This window comes from Castor canadensis, chromosome 11, assembly GCF_047511655.1.
Source record: "Castor canadensis chromosome 11, mCasCan1.hap1v2, whole genome shotgun sequence".
NCBI classification, from domain to species: Eukaryota; Metazoa; Chordata; class Mammalia; order Rodentia; family Castoridae; genus Castor; species Castor canadensis.
Genome location: NC_133396.1, coordinates 105,744,556 through 105,762,396, shown reverse-complemented (window position 1 = coordinate 105,762,396; position 17,841 = coordinate 105,744,556). Strand labels below are relative to the sequence as shown.

The 17,841-nt window shown below is 36.0% G+C and overlaps 1 protein-coding gene across 5 annotated transcripts in view; it reads right to left on the bottom strand.

Moving 5' to 3' along the window:
- Window positions 1-17,841, bottom strand: part of Ash1l (ASH1 like histone lysine methyltransferase) — a 158,493-nt gene that overhangs the window by 37,254 nt on the left and 103,398 nt on the right. For all 5 annotated transcript variants that reach the window (XM_020166163.2, XM_020166158.2, XM_020166165.2 and 2 more), the window contains one exon: window positions 9,925-10,019. In XM_020166163.2, coding sequence (XP_020021752.1) covers window positions 9,925-10,019 — 95 coding nt within the window. The remainder of the gene's footprint in view (window positions 1-9,924; window positions 10,020-17,841) is intronic.

Here is a 17,841-nt window from a genome sequence, read left to right as displayed (position 1 = left end):
AGGTATAAAGAGATGGACACATAGATATATAAATGACAGATCTAATAATGTAAAATGTTTGTGATTGAATTTTGATTATGAGATACTGTGTATTCATTGTAAAAATTTTCAATTTTCTGTCTGATGAAGTTTTATTATATTAAGGCATTGAGTCACATCCCCCAAGCCTGACACTTATTTTATTATTATTTTTTTTTTGGCAGTATTCAAGGTCTCATGCTTGCAAAGCAGGTGCTCTGCTGCTTGAGCCACACCTCCAGTTCATTTTGGAGAATGGAATCTTCTGAACTATTTGCCTGGGCTGGCCTTGAACTGAGATGTTCCTCATCTAAGGCTCCCCAGTAGTTAGTATTACAGGCAAGTCACTGGTGCCTGGTACTGGAGCTTGAATTCAGGGACTCATGCTTGCTAGGCAAATATGCTTGTGTATGTTGTATAATATCTACATGTTTGTGAATTGACCATTTTTCCTTTCGTTATTAATTTCTAATTCCATTCTATTATGTTGATAGAAGAAACTTTGAAATACTTCCATATTTTAACACTTACTGAGACATCTTTTTTAATTACATATGGTCTATGTTATAGAATGTTCTATGTACTCTTGAGAAAAATGAGTATTTGGCTGTTGTTGTTGAGCGTATTCTTTATGTCTGGTAGGTGCAATTGGTTTATAGTGTTGTTCAAGTACTGTTTACTTATTAATCTTTTGTTAAGTTGTTCTATCTAATATGGAAATGGGGTAATAAAATATCCAACTGACACTACAAAAAAAATAAGGTAGTGTTCATTCTTTTTTGCTTCAACCATCAAATGTAACTTAAGCTTGGGAAGTCCAATGTGTTATATTCATATTTTGCTTATTATATTCTTTCTTCCTTCTTGATGTTCCAAGGCTCATTCTTTTATTGTTTTCTTTCTGTTTACAGAGTAGGTCTGCTGGTAACAAATCATAATTTTTCTTCATCTAAGAATACCTGGATTTCCCACCCACCCCCCTGCCATGAACTCTGGTTATGTTGCCAAGGCAAGCCTTGAACTTCTGCCTCCTAAGCAGCTGGGAATACAGGCATGCAACACTCTGCCTAGCTTCTTGATTTGTTCATAATTTCTAATAGAAATTTTCAACGGGTAGAGGTGTCTGGGTTGGCAGGTTTTTTCTTTCATGACCTGAAAAATACTGACACTTCCTTCTGGCTTTCATGGGTTCAGATGAGAAATCTGTTGTCATCTGAACTATTACATAAGGAATCCTCTCTCTTATCACTTAAGATTTTGTTATTACCCGCCTTCTCCAACCCACTACTGGGGATTGAAACCAGGGCCTCTTACACGCTAGGCAAGCACACCCATTTGAATCATGTTCCCAATCTTTTTGTAATTATTTATATGTTTAAGGGACAGGGTTCCATTACTTTTTCCTGGGTTGGCCTGAAACTCTTGATCATCTTGCTGCTACCTCCCGAGTAGCTGGGATTAAAATTTTGTCTTTAGTGTTCTGAAGGCTGATTATACAGCCCAGGCTGGTCTTAAACTCATGATTTTCCTGCCTCTGCTTACTGACTGCAACAACTGTAGACATGTGCCACCATGACAAACTTTATCCCCAAATATATTTGAGTCCTAATTTAATTCAATTCTGACTACAGAACATACTTTGTAGTATTATCTCTCTTTCAAAATAATTATTGTGATATTCTTTTAGCCAGTACATAGTTTAACTTGGTAACATGACCTTGGACAACTGAAAAAGAGTGTATTTGGAAGGTATATTTATAGAATTCTATAGATTTCAATTAAGGTCAACTTGATCAGCACATAAATCTTCTGATTTTACTGATGTTTTGTGTGTTTTATTCCTTTTTTTCTGGTGGTACTGGAGTCTTGAACTTAGGGCCTTATGCTTGATAGACAAGCAGTTACCACTTGAACTACATCTTCAGCCCTGTGTGTTTTATAAACTAAGAAAAGGGTACTCAAATCTCCAACTGTGATTTTGGATTTGTTTACCCATCTCCAGTTTTGTCAGATTTTACTTAATTGATCTTGAAGTTCTACATTAACCATATTCATATTTATAATTGTTATGTCTTCCATATGGAACATTTTGTCACTGTAAACAGCCTCTCATTATTTCTAGTGTGAAGTAAGAAAAATATATACATTGTTTCTCAGCCCAGATTCTGGCAGAGGTCCTACAACCATTTTTTTTTTTTTTTGGTGGTACCCACATTTGAACTCAGGGCTTAGTGCACTCTGAGGAAGTACTCTACTGATTGAGCCAAGCTTCCAACTCCTAAAATATTATAATTTCCTGAGCTAAACGGGTACTATAAGCATCTTTTGTTTGAGAATTCAGTTTTTGCACTGGTTCCTGAGATAAAGCTCCTAATAGCCTTGAATAAAGAGGTGCTAAGAAAAACTTTTTTTTTTTTTTGGTGGTACTGAGGTTTGAACTCAGGGTCTACATCTTGAGCCACTCCACCAGCCCCTTTTTGTGAAGGATTTTTTTTGAGATACGGTCTCTCGCACTATTTGCCCAGGCTGGCTTTGACTGGCGATCCTCGTGATTTTTGCCTGAGTAGAAATGAGACTACATGATGAAGTTTGGTGAGCTTTGGGTTGGTGAACATATCTCCATAACAAGAGGGTGGAGCAAAAATCTACATGGATAGAAGTTCCTTAGGACAATTCCATTCCTCTTATGTATCTTTTCATCTGTTTAGTTCTATCTTTTGTGATTTTTTTTGGCAGTACTGGGGTTTGAATTCAGGGCCTACACCTTGAGCCTCCGTCAGCCCTTTTTTTGTAAAGGAGTTTTTGAGTCTCATGAACTATTTGCTCGGACTGGCTTTGAACCATGCCTCCTGATCTCTGCCTCCTGAGTTGCTAGGATTACAGTCGTGAGCCACCGGTTCCCGCTTGTTATATTCTTTATTAACAAACTGATAAACCAAAGTTAGGTATTTTCCTGAGTTCTGTAAACTACTCATCACATTAACCAAATTCAAGGGTTGTGGGAACCCCAACTTACAGACAGGCAGAGTGTAGTTTGGTTGGAAAGAGCCCTGAACCTGTGGGATCTGATGCTATCTCCATGTAGATAATGTCAGAGCTGAATTATAATATAGGACATCTAATTGGTGTTTGCTAAAGAACAGCTTCGCATGTGAGAACCACCCACAAATGTGATGTTAGACGTTTTGTACTGGGTGATGTGTGAGCAAGAAAAAAGTTCGTTTTTTATTCAGATGAGGAAACACTACTTGTTTTGAGATATACTTTATCTGTGTTTGAACTCAGGGCCTCATCTTGTGCTCTACCACTTGAGCCACTCCACTACTTCTATCTGTTCTTAATGTACATACTCCTGTTCACATATTTATTGTTTCTGGTTTAACTTTTCTATGTCCTGAGTGTTGGGAGTATAGGCGTATATTACCACGCCCACCCGCTATTTACTTATATTTGTATAACCCCATGATTTACTATTTTATTCAGTGGTTTATAATCTACTGAAATCTTTATTTATCAAATTATCCTAAGGTTTAGATAGTAGTAGTCTCTTTTAAGTTGGCTCCTATATCTGTTAACATGTCCCAATGATCCTTTAAAAGACTCCTTGTTTTTTGGAATTTACTTCCTATACCCCAGGTCTAGAGTAAGTTATTCCTTCCAGGAACCCTGGTTTGTTTTTAACAGAGAGAGAATGGTATTTAGAAGTCAAGATCTGCAGTACAGATGTGCACATTCATTGTTGCTAGTGTATCCCAGGCATTGTGTCAATGAATAGAATTAGGAAATGTAAATGTCCTTTACTTAATTGGTTGTTGAAACTTTACATGTCCAAGAATGGTGCTTCTAGAACTTGAACTTTATATAGGGAATTCAGTTCTAGCTTTCTTACATGAGCCTAAAGTATTTCCTGTTCAGTCTTTGCCCCATCCTCAAAGGTCTGTATTGATACAGAGTTTTGGCTTTGTGTTTCCCATTTGTAATGGGAATTTTGCATTCTATTATCAAGTTGAACTATGCACTTAAAGTACCTGAAAAGGATTTTATTCAATATTTACACACAGTTACAGCAGGACTGATTTATTTCTGGATTAAACTTAAGTCTTCCCTGGGCTGGGATACAGTACCTGCCTAGCATGCCTAATGCTTTGGGTTCAGTGCCTAGCACCACAACAAAACAAAACAAGCTGGTAGCTCATGCCTATAATCTGAGCTACTTCGGAGGTTGAGATGGGGATGATTATAGCTCAAGGCTATCACAGGCAAAAAAGTTTGTGGAACCCCCATCTCAACCATTAGCAGAGTGTAATTGCACACACCTGCCATCTCAAGCTACGAGGAGGCTGAGATCAGTTTCAGGTCAGGAGTTTTCACATCTGGAAAATGTCTGCAAATGAAGTTCATGAGGAACTTGATATTCAATGTTGTTACTGAAATATACTAAAATCTCAGATTCCCAGAAAGAAAGCAGGTATCGATAAAAACTATATTACTTACACACAGTAGGCAGAGAAAACCACTCTAGACATTTAGGGAAAGTTTTGTATTAGTGTAGGGAACCTGAGTACCCAGATACTGGGTAACTGCCAACTCTGCAAGCAAACCTTTCTAAGAATAGCAGTCTCAGGTCAATTAATTATTTCCTGCACATAAAGATTTCGTTTTTCACACTATATCAGGAAACGCAGTCATGACCTGAATGTTTGGCCCAGGCAACCTAGGAAGGAATGACACATTGAGGATTCTGAAGTTTGTTGCCAGAGGTCTTATCAAGGAGGATTATGTACTAAAATACTTCATTTGATCAATACTAAATTTGATCAATTTAGTATTAATTACCTTTTATTGCTGAATGGTTATTAAGTGTAACTGTGCTAAGTATTTCATAAACATTATTTAATATTCATAATTTCTATTTTACAAAAGAATGAGATTTTGAGATATATTAACTTGTCCAAGGTCTATAGATAGTAATTGGTGGAGGTGGAATCTGAATTAAGGCCTCACTGCTTCCAAGGCAAATGTGAAAACCATATTTTCAAATATTTTTGTTCCCATACCCAACCAAATATTTAAAAAACAATGAATTCTCTTATGCATTTGTGCAAGTAAATTTAAGCAGTTACAAATGATATAATTTCTGGACATGCCATTTAAAAAGAACCTAAATAACAAAGAATTAATACTTAGGATCAGTTATTTAAAAAGGAATAATCTCCTCCTTAACATTTAGAAACTTAAATAATTTCTTTATATCCTTGGACATTATTCTATTTCATTTATCATACATAATATTATCCTAATGTTATATGTGTTTGTGCTTGAAATTCTTATATTGAACAACATATCTTTTACTCCATAAAAATTTAAATTAAAATTTAAATTAACATTTAAAATTACCTGTAGCCATAGGAATGAAGAGCTAAAAATTTTCTTTAGAGTAAGAGGTCACTAAAATTTTGATTAATATATGCTTGATAAAAACAATACAAACAGACACATTTTATTTTGAAACAAGAGTCTTACAATACAGTTCAGCTGGGGTCAAACTCTATCCTCTGCCTTAGCCTCCTGAGTGGTGAGATTACATCACAGGCATGAGCCACTACATCCAGCTTATAATATATATTCTTAAGATAAAAGCTTTATTGAGACACTTATTCTGAATATGCTGTTTAGTGGATTTTAGTATAGAGAGTTGTACGACCATCACCATTATGATGGTTAATTTTATGTGCTAATGTGGCTAGGCCATCTTACCCAGATATTACCCAAACATTATTTTAAGATATAGCTATGAAGGTATTTTTTCAGATGAGGTTAATGTTGAAATCAGTAAATTTTGAGGAAAGCAGATTACCATCCATTAGGTGATAGGTTTCTTCCAGTTGGTTGAAGGCCAACAAGAAAAAGACTGATTTCCCCAGAAGAAAGAATTCTACCAACAGGCTGCCATAGGACTGAAGTGCCAACATCAACTCTTTCCTGGGTTTCCAGTGTTCTAGTATATCCTACAGATTTTACATTATCTTATTCTATTTTATTTTTTGGCAATACTGGGGGTTTGAAGGAAGGGCATTGTGCTTGTTAGGCTCAACCACCATGCTGTGAGCCCTTCTTTTGCTTTAGTTGTTTTTCAGAAAGGGTCTCATGATTTTGCTTAGAATCAGGCTTGAAGATGATTCTCTTATCTACGTCTCCTGAATAGCTGGAATCACAGACATGTGCCACCAGGCCTGGCTACCCTACAGATTTTAGATTTGTCACCACCCTCAACTGTGTGAGCCACACTTTTAAACATAAATCTCTCTCTATATTCTATTGCTTATTTTTCTGTGGAGAACTGGTTAGTACAACCACTAATGTCAGAAAGTTTTCACTATCCCCCCAAAAAACTCTATATCCATTACCTTTCACTCTCAGTTTTCTCCTTACCCAGTCCCTTGCAACCATAAATCTAATTAATCTAATTAATTATGTATTTGTCTATTCTGGACATTTCATATAGATGAAATCATATAACTTTTGTGACTGAGTTGTTTCACATAGCATAAAGTAGCTTTTATTTTGGTACGATGGGCTGAATATTGGGCCTCTTAGCATGCACTGTACAACTGAGCTACACATACAGTCCTCATCAGTATTATGTTTTAAAGGTTTAGTCATGTTGTGTTATACCTCAGTATTTTATTTCTTATTACTGATAAGTAATATTGCACTGCAGAGACAGACCATAGTTTGTTTATACATATATCCAGTGATGGACACTTGAGTTGCTTTTACCTTTTACCCTTGATCTTAGCCAAACATCTGGGAAACAATGCTTTCATCTTTTGGCTATTATGAATATTGCTGCTATAAGTATTTGTGTACAAACGTTACATAAACATCTGTAATATTCTTAGTTATAGAACTAAGTGGAATTGGTGGGTCATAGGGCAATTTTATGCTTAATTTTTTGGGTCAGGATTTCACTATGTTGTCCAGGCTGGTCTTGAATTTGTGAATTCAACCAATTGTCCCAAGCTGGGACAACAGGCATGTATCACCATGCCAAAGCTTATGTTTAGCTTTTGAGGACTTGCCAAACATTCCCAAAGTGGCTTATACCACTTTACATTGCCACTAGCAATGTATGAGGGTTTTTAATTTCTGTATTTTTTTTTTTTGGCAGTACTGGGTTTGAACTCAGAATCTCATGCTTAGGCAGGTGCTCTACCACTTGAGTCACTCCATCAGTCCTGTTTTGTGTTGGCTATTTTCAAGATAGGGTCTCACAAATTATTCACCTGGGCTGGCTTCCAACGGTGATCCTTCTGATCTCTGCCTCCTGAGAAGCTAGGAATACAGGTGTGAGCCACTAGTGCCTTGCTCTGTCTTTTTATTACCAAGTTACAACAGTTCTTTATATATATATGTACATACAGACACAAACCCTTTATTAGTAATTCTCCTTTTATTCATTTTTTTATTATTTGAGACAGGTTTCCTTATGTAACCCAGGCTAGCCTTGAACTTTCAATCTTCTGGCCTCAGCCTCCTAAGTGTGAGGATTACAGGTGTGAGACATCCCAGCCAGCCCATAGTTCTCCCTCTTTATGGAGGTTTTGCTTTCTAACTGCAGCCAACTCCAGTCTAAAAATATGAAACAGAAAATTCTAGAAATAAATAATTCACAAGTTTTAAATTGAGACAATTTCATTAGGTTACTAATGAAATGAAATCTCACACTATCTGCCTGCTGATGATCCATTTTGAGTTAATTTTTGTGTATGGTATGAAGTAGAGGGGAGGGTCCACTTTTTTTTTTTTAATGTGTATCAGTTAATACAGAACTGTTTGTTCAAAGAATTATTTTTTCCTCACCTTATTGTTTTAGCACTGTTTTTAAAAAAAGCCCGTAAATTTAAGGGTACAACACACATTTTTATAAGTAAGTATATATCTTTTTCTTTTCTTTTCTTTTTTGTAATACTGGGGTTTAATCTCATGGCCTTAGCTTGCTAGGCAAACACTCCACCACTTGTAAAATGCCTCCAGCCCTTTTTAGTTATTTTTCAGATAGGGTCTCATACTTTTTGCCCCAGCTGGCCTCCTCAATCTGTACCTCCCATATAGCTGGGATTATAGGCATGAAGTCACTCTGTCCAGGTCATTGGATTGGGGTCTCCCTAATTTTTTACCTGGGCTGGCCTCAAACCACAATCCTTCTATCTCCACCTCCTGACTAGCTAGGATTATAGGCTTGCACCACAACACCTGGCTAAATGAGCATGTATCTTAAAAAGTAAAGTTTTGAGCCAGGCGTGGGGCACACACATGTAATTCCAACACTCAGGAGGCTAATGCAGGAAGATGTGAGAATTTAAAGTCAGCCTGGACTACCTAGCAAGACTCTTACCTCAAAACAACAAAGAAAAAGTAAAATTTGAAATGTTTTTATGTAGTAAGATAAAGAAATGTAACTAAATGGAATAAATTTTCTTTTTCTTTGTGGTGTTAGGAATCAAAATCAAGGCCTCACATATGCAAGGCAAATGCTATACCTCTAAGCTATGGGTCTCTATTAATCTGACTCAATCGATGGCAAGTTGCACCATTACTTATGTTATCTATTTTACCCAAATAACTATTACGGCAAAGATGGAGATAAACTACTCTGGTTCTCTTCAAGTCATTCTTTGTTTATATGGTATCCAAAATGACCAGTCCCTATTCTAATAATAAATATTATTTAAATAATAAAATACGACTCCCCAGAAAAATAAACTCTGCCTTGTGACAGTGTAATTTTAAGTACTATTTGATTCCAAGTTAAAAAGACCCTCTCTTACCTGGATAGTTTTTTTCTATTATTTATTCACTAGGCATACCACTGAGTATAAGCTAGTTTCAGTAATAGACAAAGCTGGGAACTACAGTTACACCAGTATTTATGCCAGAGATAATGGCTTCGACATTATTCTTTCTATCTTTGCTGGAATTAGCAGGATCTTCATCTTTTTAGACACTTAGAGCTTCATTCCAAGATCTAGGTTAAAAAATTTCTCATTCAGGACAAAACTGATAAGACCCAAATGATAATGCCTGCATTCATTCATTCATTCATTCATTCATTCATTTAGCAGTAATGGGATTTGTACTCAGGGTCTCATGCTTACTAAGCAGGAGCTCTAACACTTGAGACACTCCTCCAGGACTCATGCTTTTCTTTTTAAGTGGGACTTTTAAATCACTTCTTTTTTTCAAAGCCTACTTCTCCATAGCAGGTTCCAGGGAAGAAGTAAATTTCTTAAGTCTGTTTTTACTGCTATCATCTCACTAGTAAAAACAAAAGACTCTTCTAAAGAATTTGGTAGCTGGGCATGGTGTATACACCTATAATCCCAGCATCTGAGAGACTGAGGTTGGAGGTTTTTCAAGCACACTCATAATCTGGAAAAGCAGTGGGCCCTCTTTCTTTGATAAATGCAAATTCATAAAGCATGTCATTCCTTTTGAAGATTAAAAAACACTTTGAACTGCTAACTACTTGGGTTTTCTTAGATGACAGACTTAATGGAATCAAAAGCTAAGACACAGTTTTATTTATTAAAATCCCAATGAAGAAGATTTATGCCATTTTCACTTTTTTTGTTCTTTTATGAGACAGGGTTTCATCATGTAGTCCAGTCCAGGATGGCCTTGAACTCTTAATCCTTCTGAGTGCTGGAATTATAGCCACTATGCCTGGTATGATTTTGGCTCATTGACTATTAAATAATGTACAGAATTCTTGAGAGTACATGAAAATTAAATGGTAAGGAGTTTGAATTTACTAGGAGAAAAAGAAATAATAACGCACTTCTCTCAAACACAAAGGAATTATATACTCTTCTCAGCAATATATCATGTGGACTTAGTACTCACCAACATGAATGGGGGCTGGGAACAATCCATATTCATGTTCTCCTGGAGTATACTCCAGCTTCTCTTTCTTTAATTGGATTAATCTGCTCTTTGGGCTGTGATTAGAAAAGAATGGGAAACAGTTAGAAGCAATGAAATTTCTTCCCCTGACCAAACATAAAGAACAGATCACCTATCAAGGCCATTTGTTTTAACAGTGGCTTAGCTTAAATGCATTGTTTGAGGAGAGGGTTCCAAATACGGTCATATGTTTTAAAAAATCTTTCTGAAAAGTCCTTTAAAAAATAGGCTTGCAAAGGAACCTAAATTTCAGATCTAATTTTAATGACTACCTTATAGTTAATTTATAATTTACAAAGTACTTTCATATATTATCATTTATATTAATTCTGTTAAGCAAGTAAGAGGCAATGTTAGCTCTAGTTTACATATTTGGAAATAGGTGCTCTATGAGGTTAAGTGATTTGCTTTAATTTTGGTGAACAAAAGGTTTAATACTAAAACTGAAGTTTCTTGAGCCAGACATGGTATATACCACCTATAATCCCAGCACTCAGGAGGCTGAGGCAGGAGGATCTAGAGTTCCAGTCAGGCCTGCCTTGGAATAAGAAATAAAATAACAGGAAAAATTTCAGAAAATTACAAATGCTAGCAAAGAATTAAAATATGACAAATAAAGAGTAACTAAGCCATTAATTCCCGCTACTCAGGAGGCTTAGGCAGATGGATTGCTTGAGCACAAGAAGAGTAAATGGCAAAGGCTTCTCTGAAGTGACATTAAACTGTAACTATGTCAAAAATAACCAAAGCAAAAAGAGCTGGCAAAGTGACTCAAGTGGTAGACTGCCTACATAACAGGTGTGAGGTCTTGAGTTCAACCCTCAATCTTGCCACCCCCAATATTTTTTAACTGAATTAAGCTACATTTCTTTGTTAGTAATCAAAGCAAATCAAATGAATAACTGTGTTTAGAATTAATGTTTCTTTATGGAAGAAACATTAGTGCACATACAATTAGTTTTAAGATTCGTAAGAATAAATGGAGGACATAAAAAGAAAGCAAACTGACATTCTACTTTTCTGCCATTAGGATAAATAAGCACAAAAATATTTGGCATTCTGTGGTCAACAAATACAGAAACATATACGCACACATATTTGGGGTCATCTGTACTACTCATTAATTATTGATTCTCTCAGAAAAACAATTTTATCCCTGGATTTTGCAGTGTTGATATCTAACAGAGTGATACCATTATGGTCAAATAATCATGTGAGAATTCCCAGACTTTGGCCGTGGATACATCAAAACCAAGATCAGAGTTGGATCCTGTTTATTTGGCAACTGTAATGTGAGATTTTTTTTTTTTTTTCTAGTGATGGGGATAGAACCCAGGGTTTCACACCTGCAAGGCAAGTATTCCACAACTAAGCTATGTTCCAGTCCTTTTTTTTTTTTTTGGTGGGACTGGGGTTTGAACTCACGGCTTCATGCTTCCAAAGCAGGCACTCCATTGCTTGAGCCATACCTCCAGTCCTTTTTTTTTTTAAATAGTCTGGACCATGTGGTCTCTGTGGAGTGGTAGAATAAGAGAAAGGATTTGACTGCCTTTTAATGTATTTGTTCGTTTGTGTGTGCTGAAGCTTCTTTTTTTTGGTGGTACTGGGGTGTGAAGTATGGCCTTGTACTTTCTAGTCAAGCACTCTACCACTCATGTCACATCTCCAGCCCTGTCCTAGAGATATTAAAATATTCTTAGTATAAGCTGTGGTATATTCATTTGTTTGTGTGCTACTGTTCAAATAATTCAGGAGAAAAATCTTTATGTCTGTTGAAATGAGGAGCAACCAAATTAGATATGAATTGACAAAGTCAGATAATAATTTTTTTAATCTTTGTTTTTTTATGGGAAGTACAGATTTTAAATCAGGGCCTTGTGCTTGCTAGGCAGGTGCTCTACCAATTGAGCCATACCCAATCCTTTTCTGACTTTTTATTTTTCAGATATGGTCGTTTTTGAATGGGGTGGCCTTAGACTATATGATCCTCCTGGCTATGGCCTCCCTTATAGCTTTGATTATAGACACATGTCACCATATCCATCTTTTTTGTTGAGATGGGTCTAACAGTTTGCTCAGGACAGCTTTGCACTGAGAGCCTCTCAAGTAGCTGGGATTATAGCCATGACCCTATAGATCCTACTGCCTGGTCTAAAATCATGTTTTCTTTTTTGTTTGTGGAACTGGGGTTTGAACTCAGGCCCTCATGCTTGCTAGGCAGGCACTCTAGCACCTGAGCCACTTTGCCAGCCCCAAAATCATGTTTTCTTTTCACCCGTGACTGAAGTTATAAAACTTATAACTAGTTATACTATACACATAACTAGTTTTATTACACACATCTAAATTTGTGTAAAATTTTAAAAAGCAAAAGGAGGTAATTAGTTTTTTATTATGTTGTTTATAATGTTCCCCATTCAATATCTATGCCAAACTTATTCTTTCTCTGGAGAAACCTAGGGTGACTATTTGGTTTTTGTCATTTACATAGTATATAGAAATTTATGTACTATAATACCAGGTTTATCTAATTCAAAATATTTAAGGGGAAAAAACTGAAAAGGTGAGAGTATTTAACAACTATAATTAACTGTTAGTATGTTATCTAAAAAATTATATTACTGGTTTGTTTGGCTTTTGGTATTTATTTATGTTCAAATCTCATCTTCTCCAATCTGGCATGAAATTTATAAAGCCTTTTGTAAGCCGGGCGCCGGTGGCTCATGCCTGTAATCCTGGCTACTCAGGAGGCAGAGATCAAGAGGATCATAGTTTGAAGCCAGCCCGGGAAAATAGTTCATGAGATCATATCTCAAAAAAACCCATTCAGAAAAAAGGGCTTGTGGCTCAAGGTGAAGGCCCTGAGTTCAAACCCCAGTACTGTAAAATAAGAAAAAAAAAAAAAAAGCTTTTATATTTGAACTCTTGAGTTTCCCAGATAGCTGCTGAATCACACCAAGTGATTCAAGTCTTGTTTCAGATTTCAATGACCACATCATTATCCTAATAGCTTTCCAGTTTGTTAGATACATAATAAAAAGTTACAAACCTAAGAGAAGTTCAAGATCTATAGATCAATTAAATGTAAGTAAAATTTTATTACCGTGTCTTTTTTAACTATTATGCATTTTTTTCTTCTGCAGTGCTATGTATTGAACCTAAAGCCTCCTGCACACTAGGCTGGCGCTCTGCCACTCAGTTACATCCCAGCCCCTATTAATGCATCTTTTTTTTTTTTTTCCCCTTCCTTCTGTTCACTTCCAGAGACTTAATCCAGGGTCTCTCGCTAATGCAAGCACTCTATCAATAAGCTAACATTTGCAGCCTTTTTTTTACTTCTTTTTGTTTGTTTTGGTTTTTAGAGACAAGGTCTTATCTCGTAGTCCTGGCTGACCTGATCCTCTTGCCTCTGCCTCTGGAGTAGTGGGATTAGAGGCATGCACCACTATGCTCAGTTTTTATGTACTTTTTAAGGTTGGAGAAAGCCACACTAATGTTCCAATATTGGACTGGCATGATAAACTTTTTTTTAAGTTCTTTTATTCATATGTGCATACAATGTTTGGGTCATTTCTCCCCCCTCCCCCCAACTGCCTCCCTTCCCTCCATGGCATGATAAACTTGATTAATTTGCTCAAAAAAGATCTTCCCTCCAATCAAAACATGTATTTGGTTGAATGTATTAGAACAGAGATTTGTCAATGCCTTCACTTTCCATAATGTTTTTATTCTCAGTATAATTTTTGTTTAACTCTTCATGAATGACAGCATAAATGACTCCACTTCTGCTCATTATGCTATCATTGGTAATTATAATAGGCCAACCAAAGCCATTTTTGGCACAGGGCTTTGCAAATGCTTGGCAAGTGCTGTAACACTGACCTATATCCCCAGCTATAAGATATATAGCTTATCATATATCCTATTATCATTTATGCTTCTCATTTAAAGATAATTTCTGATTTTTTCATACTATTGTCCAAATGCCTTATTTTTAAGTAAAAATGGAAACTTGTGGAAAACAAAACAAAAAGTTCTTCGTAAAGGACAGTGCCAGGTATCTGACTGATAGTAGTGGCAATAAATAGCATTATGAGTACAGATTTCCTGGTATTAGCTGAGTATGTTACCTTGAATAGACACCTGTCAGACTGTAAAATGAGACAAAATTCCTGGGACTCAGAACTTTCACTTTGGAAAGTAAACTGATGAACCAAAGAACAATAATATAAGAATTATCATGTAGACTTAACAATGACTTAAACAATGTTAATGCTCCATTATAAATGACTATATGATAAAGACCTTTCTTTTTTTTTTAATTTTTAAATTTATTTTTTATTTTTTCATTTTTTGGCAGTACTGGGGTTTTGGACTCAGGGCCTTACAACACTCTGCCAGCCCTTTTTGGTGTTAGGTATTTTCAAAATAGGGTCTCGAGAATCCTATCTTGAGCTGGCCTTAGAACTGTGACCCTCCTAATCTCTACCTCCCAAGTAGCTAGGATTACAGGAGTGAACTACTAGCACTTAACTTTAATTTTTTATTTGAGGCAATGTCTCATTATATAGCCAAGGATGGCCTCAAATTTATTATGTAGCCCACTGGGAACTTATGATCCTCCTGCCTCAGCTTCCCAAGTCTCCCAAGTAAGTTTTTTTTTTTTTCTTGTTTTTCAGTACTGGGGTTTGAACTTAGGGACGACATCTTGTGCGATTCCACCAGTCCTTTTTTATGAAGGAATTTTTCCAAGATAGGGTCTCAAGAAAAATTTGCCCAGGCTGGCTTCAAACCATGATCATTCTGAGTAGCAAGGATTACACACATGAGCCACAGGTGCCTAGCCAACCTCTTCTTAATTTTTCTTTTTTTTTTTTGAGGGAGGTAGTAGAGTTTTGAACTAAAGGCCTTAATGCTTTACAGGCAGGTTCTCTTTATCATTTGAGCCATACCTTTAGCCTTCTTGTTTTTAGGTTATTTTTCAGATAGTCTCTCATTTCTGTCTGGGGCCAGTTTCAGATCCTCTTTAACAATCCTGTTACCTATGCCTTCTGAGTAGCTGGGATCACACAGAACACCACCATATTCCATTCAACTTGTTGAGATGGGTTTGAGATAACTTTTTGCCCTCCCTGGCCTCAAATTTAGATTCTGTCTCTGTCTCTTTCTCTTTTATTTTTTTGGGGTGGGGGTGGGGTGATACTGGGGTTTGAACTCAGGGCCTTATGCTTGCTAGGCAGGTACTCTACTGCTTGAGCCATTCCACCAGCCCTCAAACCTATATTCTCTTATCAGTGACTCCTGAATAGCTAGGATTACCGGCCTGAGCCATTGAGCCCCGCTGCTAGGGTTCTGATTCTTAATCATGGTATGTAATCTCATCGGGGCAATAAAATAATTTTTACACATAAAAGTACATTTTAGCCTTTTAAAAGGTTTCCAAACAAAAGTTGATCCTGAAACCTTAAAGCATGTTGCTCTTCTTTCATCAAACATATCTCAAAACACAGCTTTGTATAATTGGTAAGATAAATATAAAAATCAATGATCCTGAAACAGAGAATCACTAAAGAAATTTATGTGGCAACATCTCCAACATAGTGGTAGAGACATAAATATATACAAATAGTAACTGTAAAAGTAAAAGTGACACTTTGCACAATAGCCATTTTGGATAAGTTATTGATTCTCTCACATTTTTATTCCTTATTTTTATAATGCTGCTGTCTGAAGAAGTATGATCTTTGTGAATATGAAAATCATGTGCAAAAAACATTTTTTAATGAATTTTTATCAAGAATAGTCAAATGGGCTGGGTGGAATAGCCTCATGCCTGTTAATTCCAGCTACTTAAGAAGCAGAGCTTGGGAGGACCATATTTTAAGGCCAGCCCTGGAAAAAAAAAGTTAGCAAGATCTACCTTAACAATAAGCTAGACATGGAGGGGCAGGTCTGTAATACAGCTACATGGGAGGTGGAGGTAGGAGGATCCTGTTTGGAGATTGGCCCCAGGCAAAAACATAAGACCTTATTAAAAAAAATAACTAAAAGCAAAAAGGGCGGAGGGTGTGAGTGGTGGAGCACCTGCCTTAGCAAGAACCTGCATTCAAGCTCTAGTAACACCAAATAAAAAAAGAAGACAAATGTAAACTTAGTATTTTTGTGCACCTCACTGGAAACGTCTATTGCAGTTTTCATATGAGGAACCCTTCTTTAAAGCCGTGTCTCTTGCAAGATTTGTTCCGCATTTAATATTTTTATTGTTTTTGTTTGTCTCTAGTCTTCCTTTTTAACCAAGATAAGCTTTATCAAGCTTATTTTCAATTTTTGATGGTCAATTATGAAATCACTCTTAGGGCAATATCCAAATAATAACATGGTACTAGAAATTATTCATAGTAAAAGGAGGAAAACAATTTGGAAATAATCTCACAGAGTAGAATACATATTTAAAGTTTTAAGCCATTTTGATGACAATTGCCACACTGCAGTGGGAATTCAAAAAACAAGTTAAAAACTCCTTTCCAGAAATGTACTAAAGCATACTTTCAGCAAATAGACAGACATGAAAAGTATGACTAGGATTCTACAATTTTTGTTCTTTTTTCTTTCTTTTCTGTTTCTGGATTCTACAATTTTATTACATTAGTTAAACACAAAAATCATGAAAACAAAACAAAGCAAAGTAGAGAAGACTTTTCATTAAAGTCAAAATGGGCAAAGATGCAATTTGGGATAGTAATAGTAAACTTGGAAAGCAGAGAGATTAAATGGCATACTTGACGTAACGCCACATATCCACCACTTTGGCTATCCATGTTAAAGGAGTTGTTGGAAAGAAAAAAATCTCATGAAGAGATTATTATTGTTACTATTATTTTGGTGGTTGTGCTGGGGTCAAACCCAGGACCTTGCATATGCTAGGCAAATCAGTGATGTTCTCAGCATATAGATGACTTTTTTTTTTTTTTGGTCAGGGATGTAGCTCAATGGTAGAATGCCTACCGACCATGTATGAAATCCTGGGTTTGATCCTCAGTACTGAAAATAAATAAACAAAAAGACTATTAGGGGCTGGTAGAGTGACTCAAGTGGTAGAGTGCCTGTAGAGCAAGCATGAAGCTGAGTTCCAACCCCAGTGACACAAAGACAACGACAAGGACTATGAGCCTACATTACTGTGTTCAGCTAGTTTGCAAAGTATAAAATTAATATATAAAAATTAGTTGTATTCTGTACACCAACCAGAAACAATACAAAAATTAAAATTAATAACTAATTCTCTTTATAATAGCGTCAAAATAAAAGATTAAGATTAACAAAAGAAGCATAAGACTTATACACTGAAAGTTACAGGAATTGTTAAAATTTAAAAGACCTAAATAAATGCAAAGACATCCCACTTTCAGGGATTAGATGACAAAAAGTTAATATAGCAAAACTTCCCAAACTGATCTACAGATTCTGTCAAAACCTCAGCTGGCTAATTGCAAAAATAACAGGCTGATCTAAAATTCACATGCAAATGGTAAGGAATTCAGAATAGCCAAAACTATCTCAAAAAAGAATAAAATTGGAGGAATCACACTTTCCAAGTTGAAATTTTACTACCAAGCTACAGTATTCAATACAGTGTTTGAATAGCAACCATATTGTCCTACTGGTATAGCAACAGACACAAAAGACAAATTACAAACTGAAAAAATTGATTTGTAATTTATATCAAAGGGAAAAATCTTCTCCATAAAAAACTCTTTGGCTGGAGTGTGGCTCAAGTGATTTCAGCACCTGCCTAGTCAGTGAGGCCCTGAGTTCAAATTCCAGCACAACCAAGAAAAAAAAACCAAAAAAAACCAA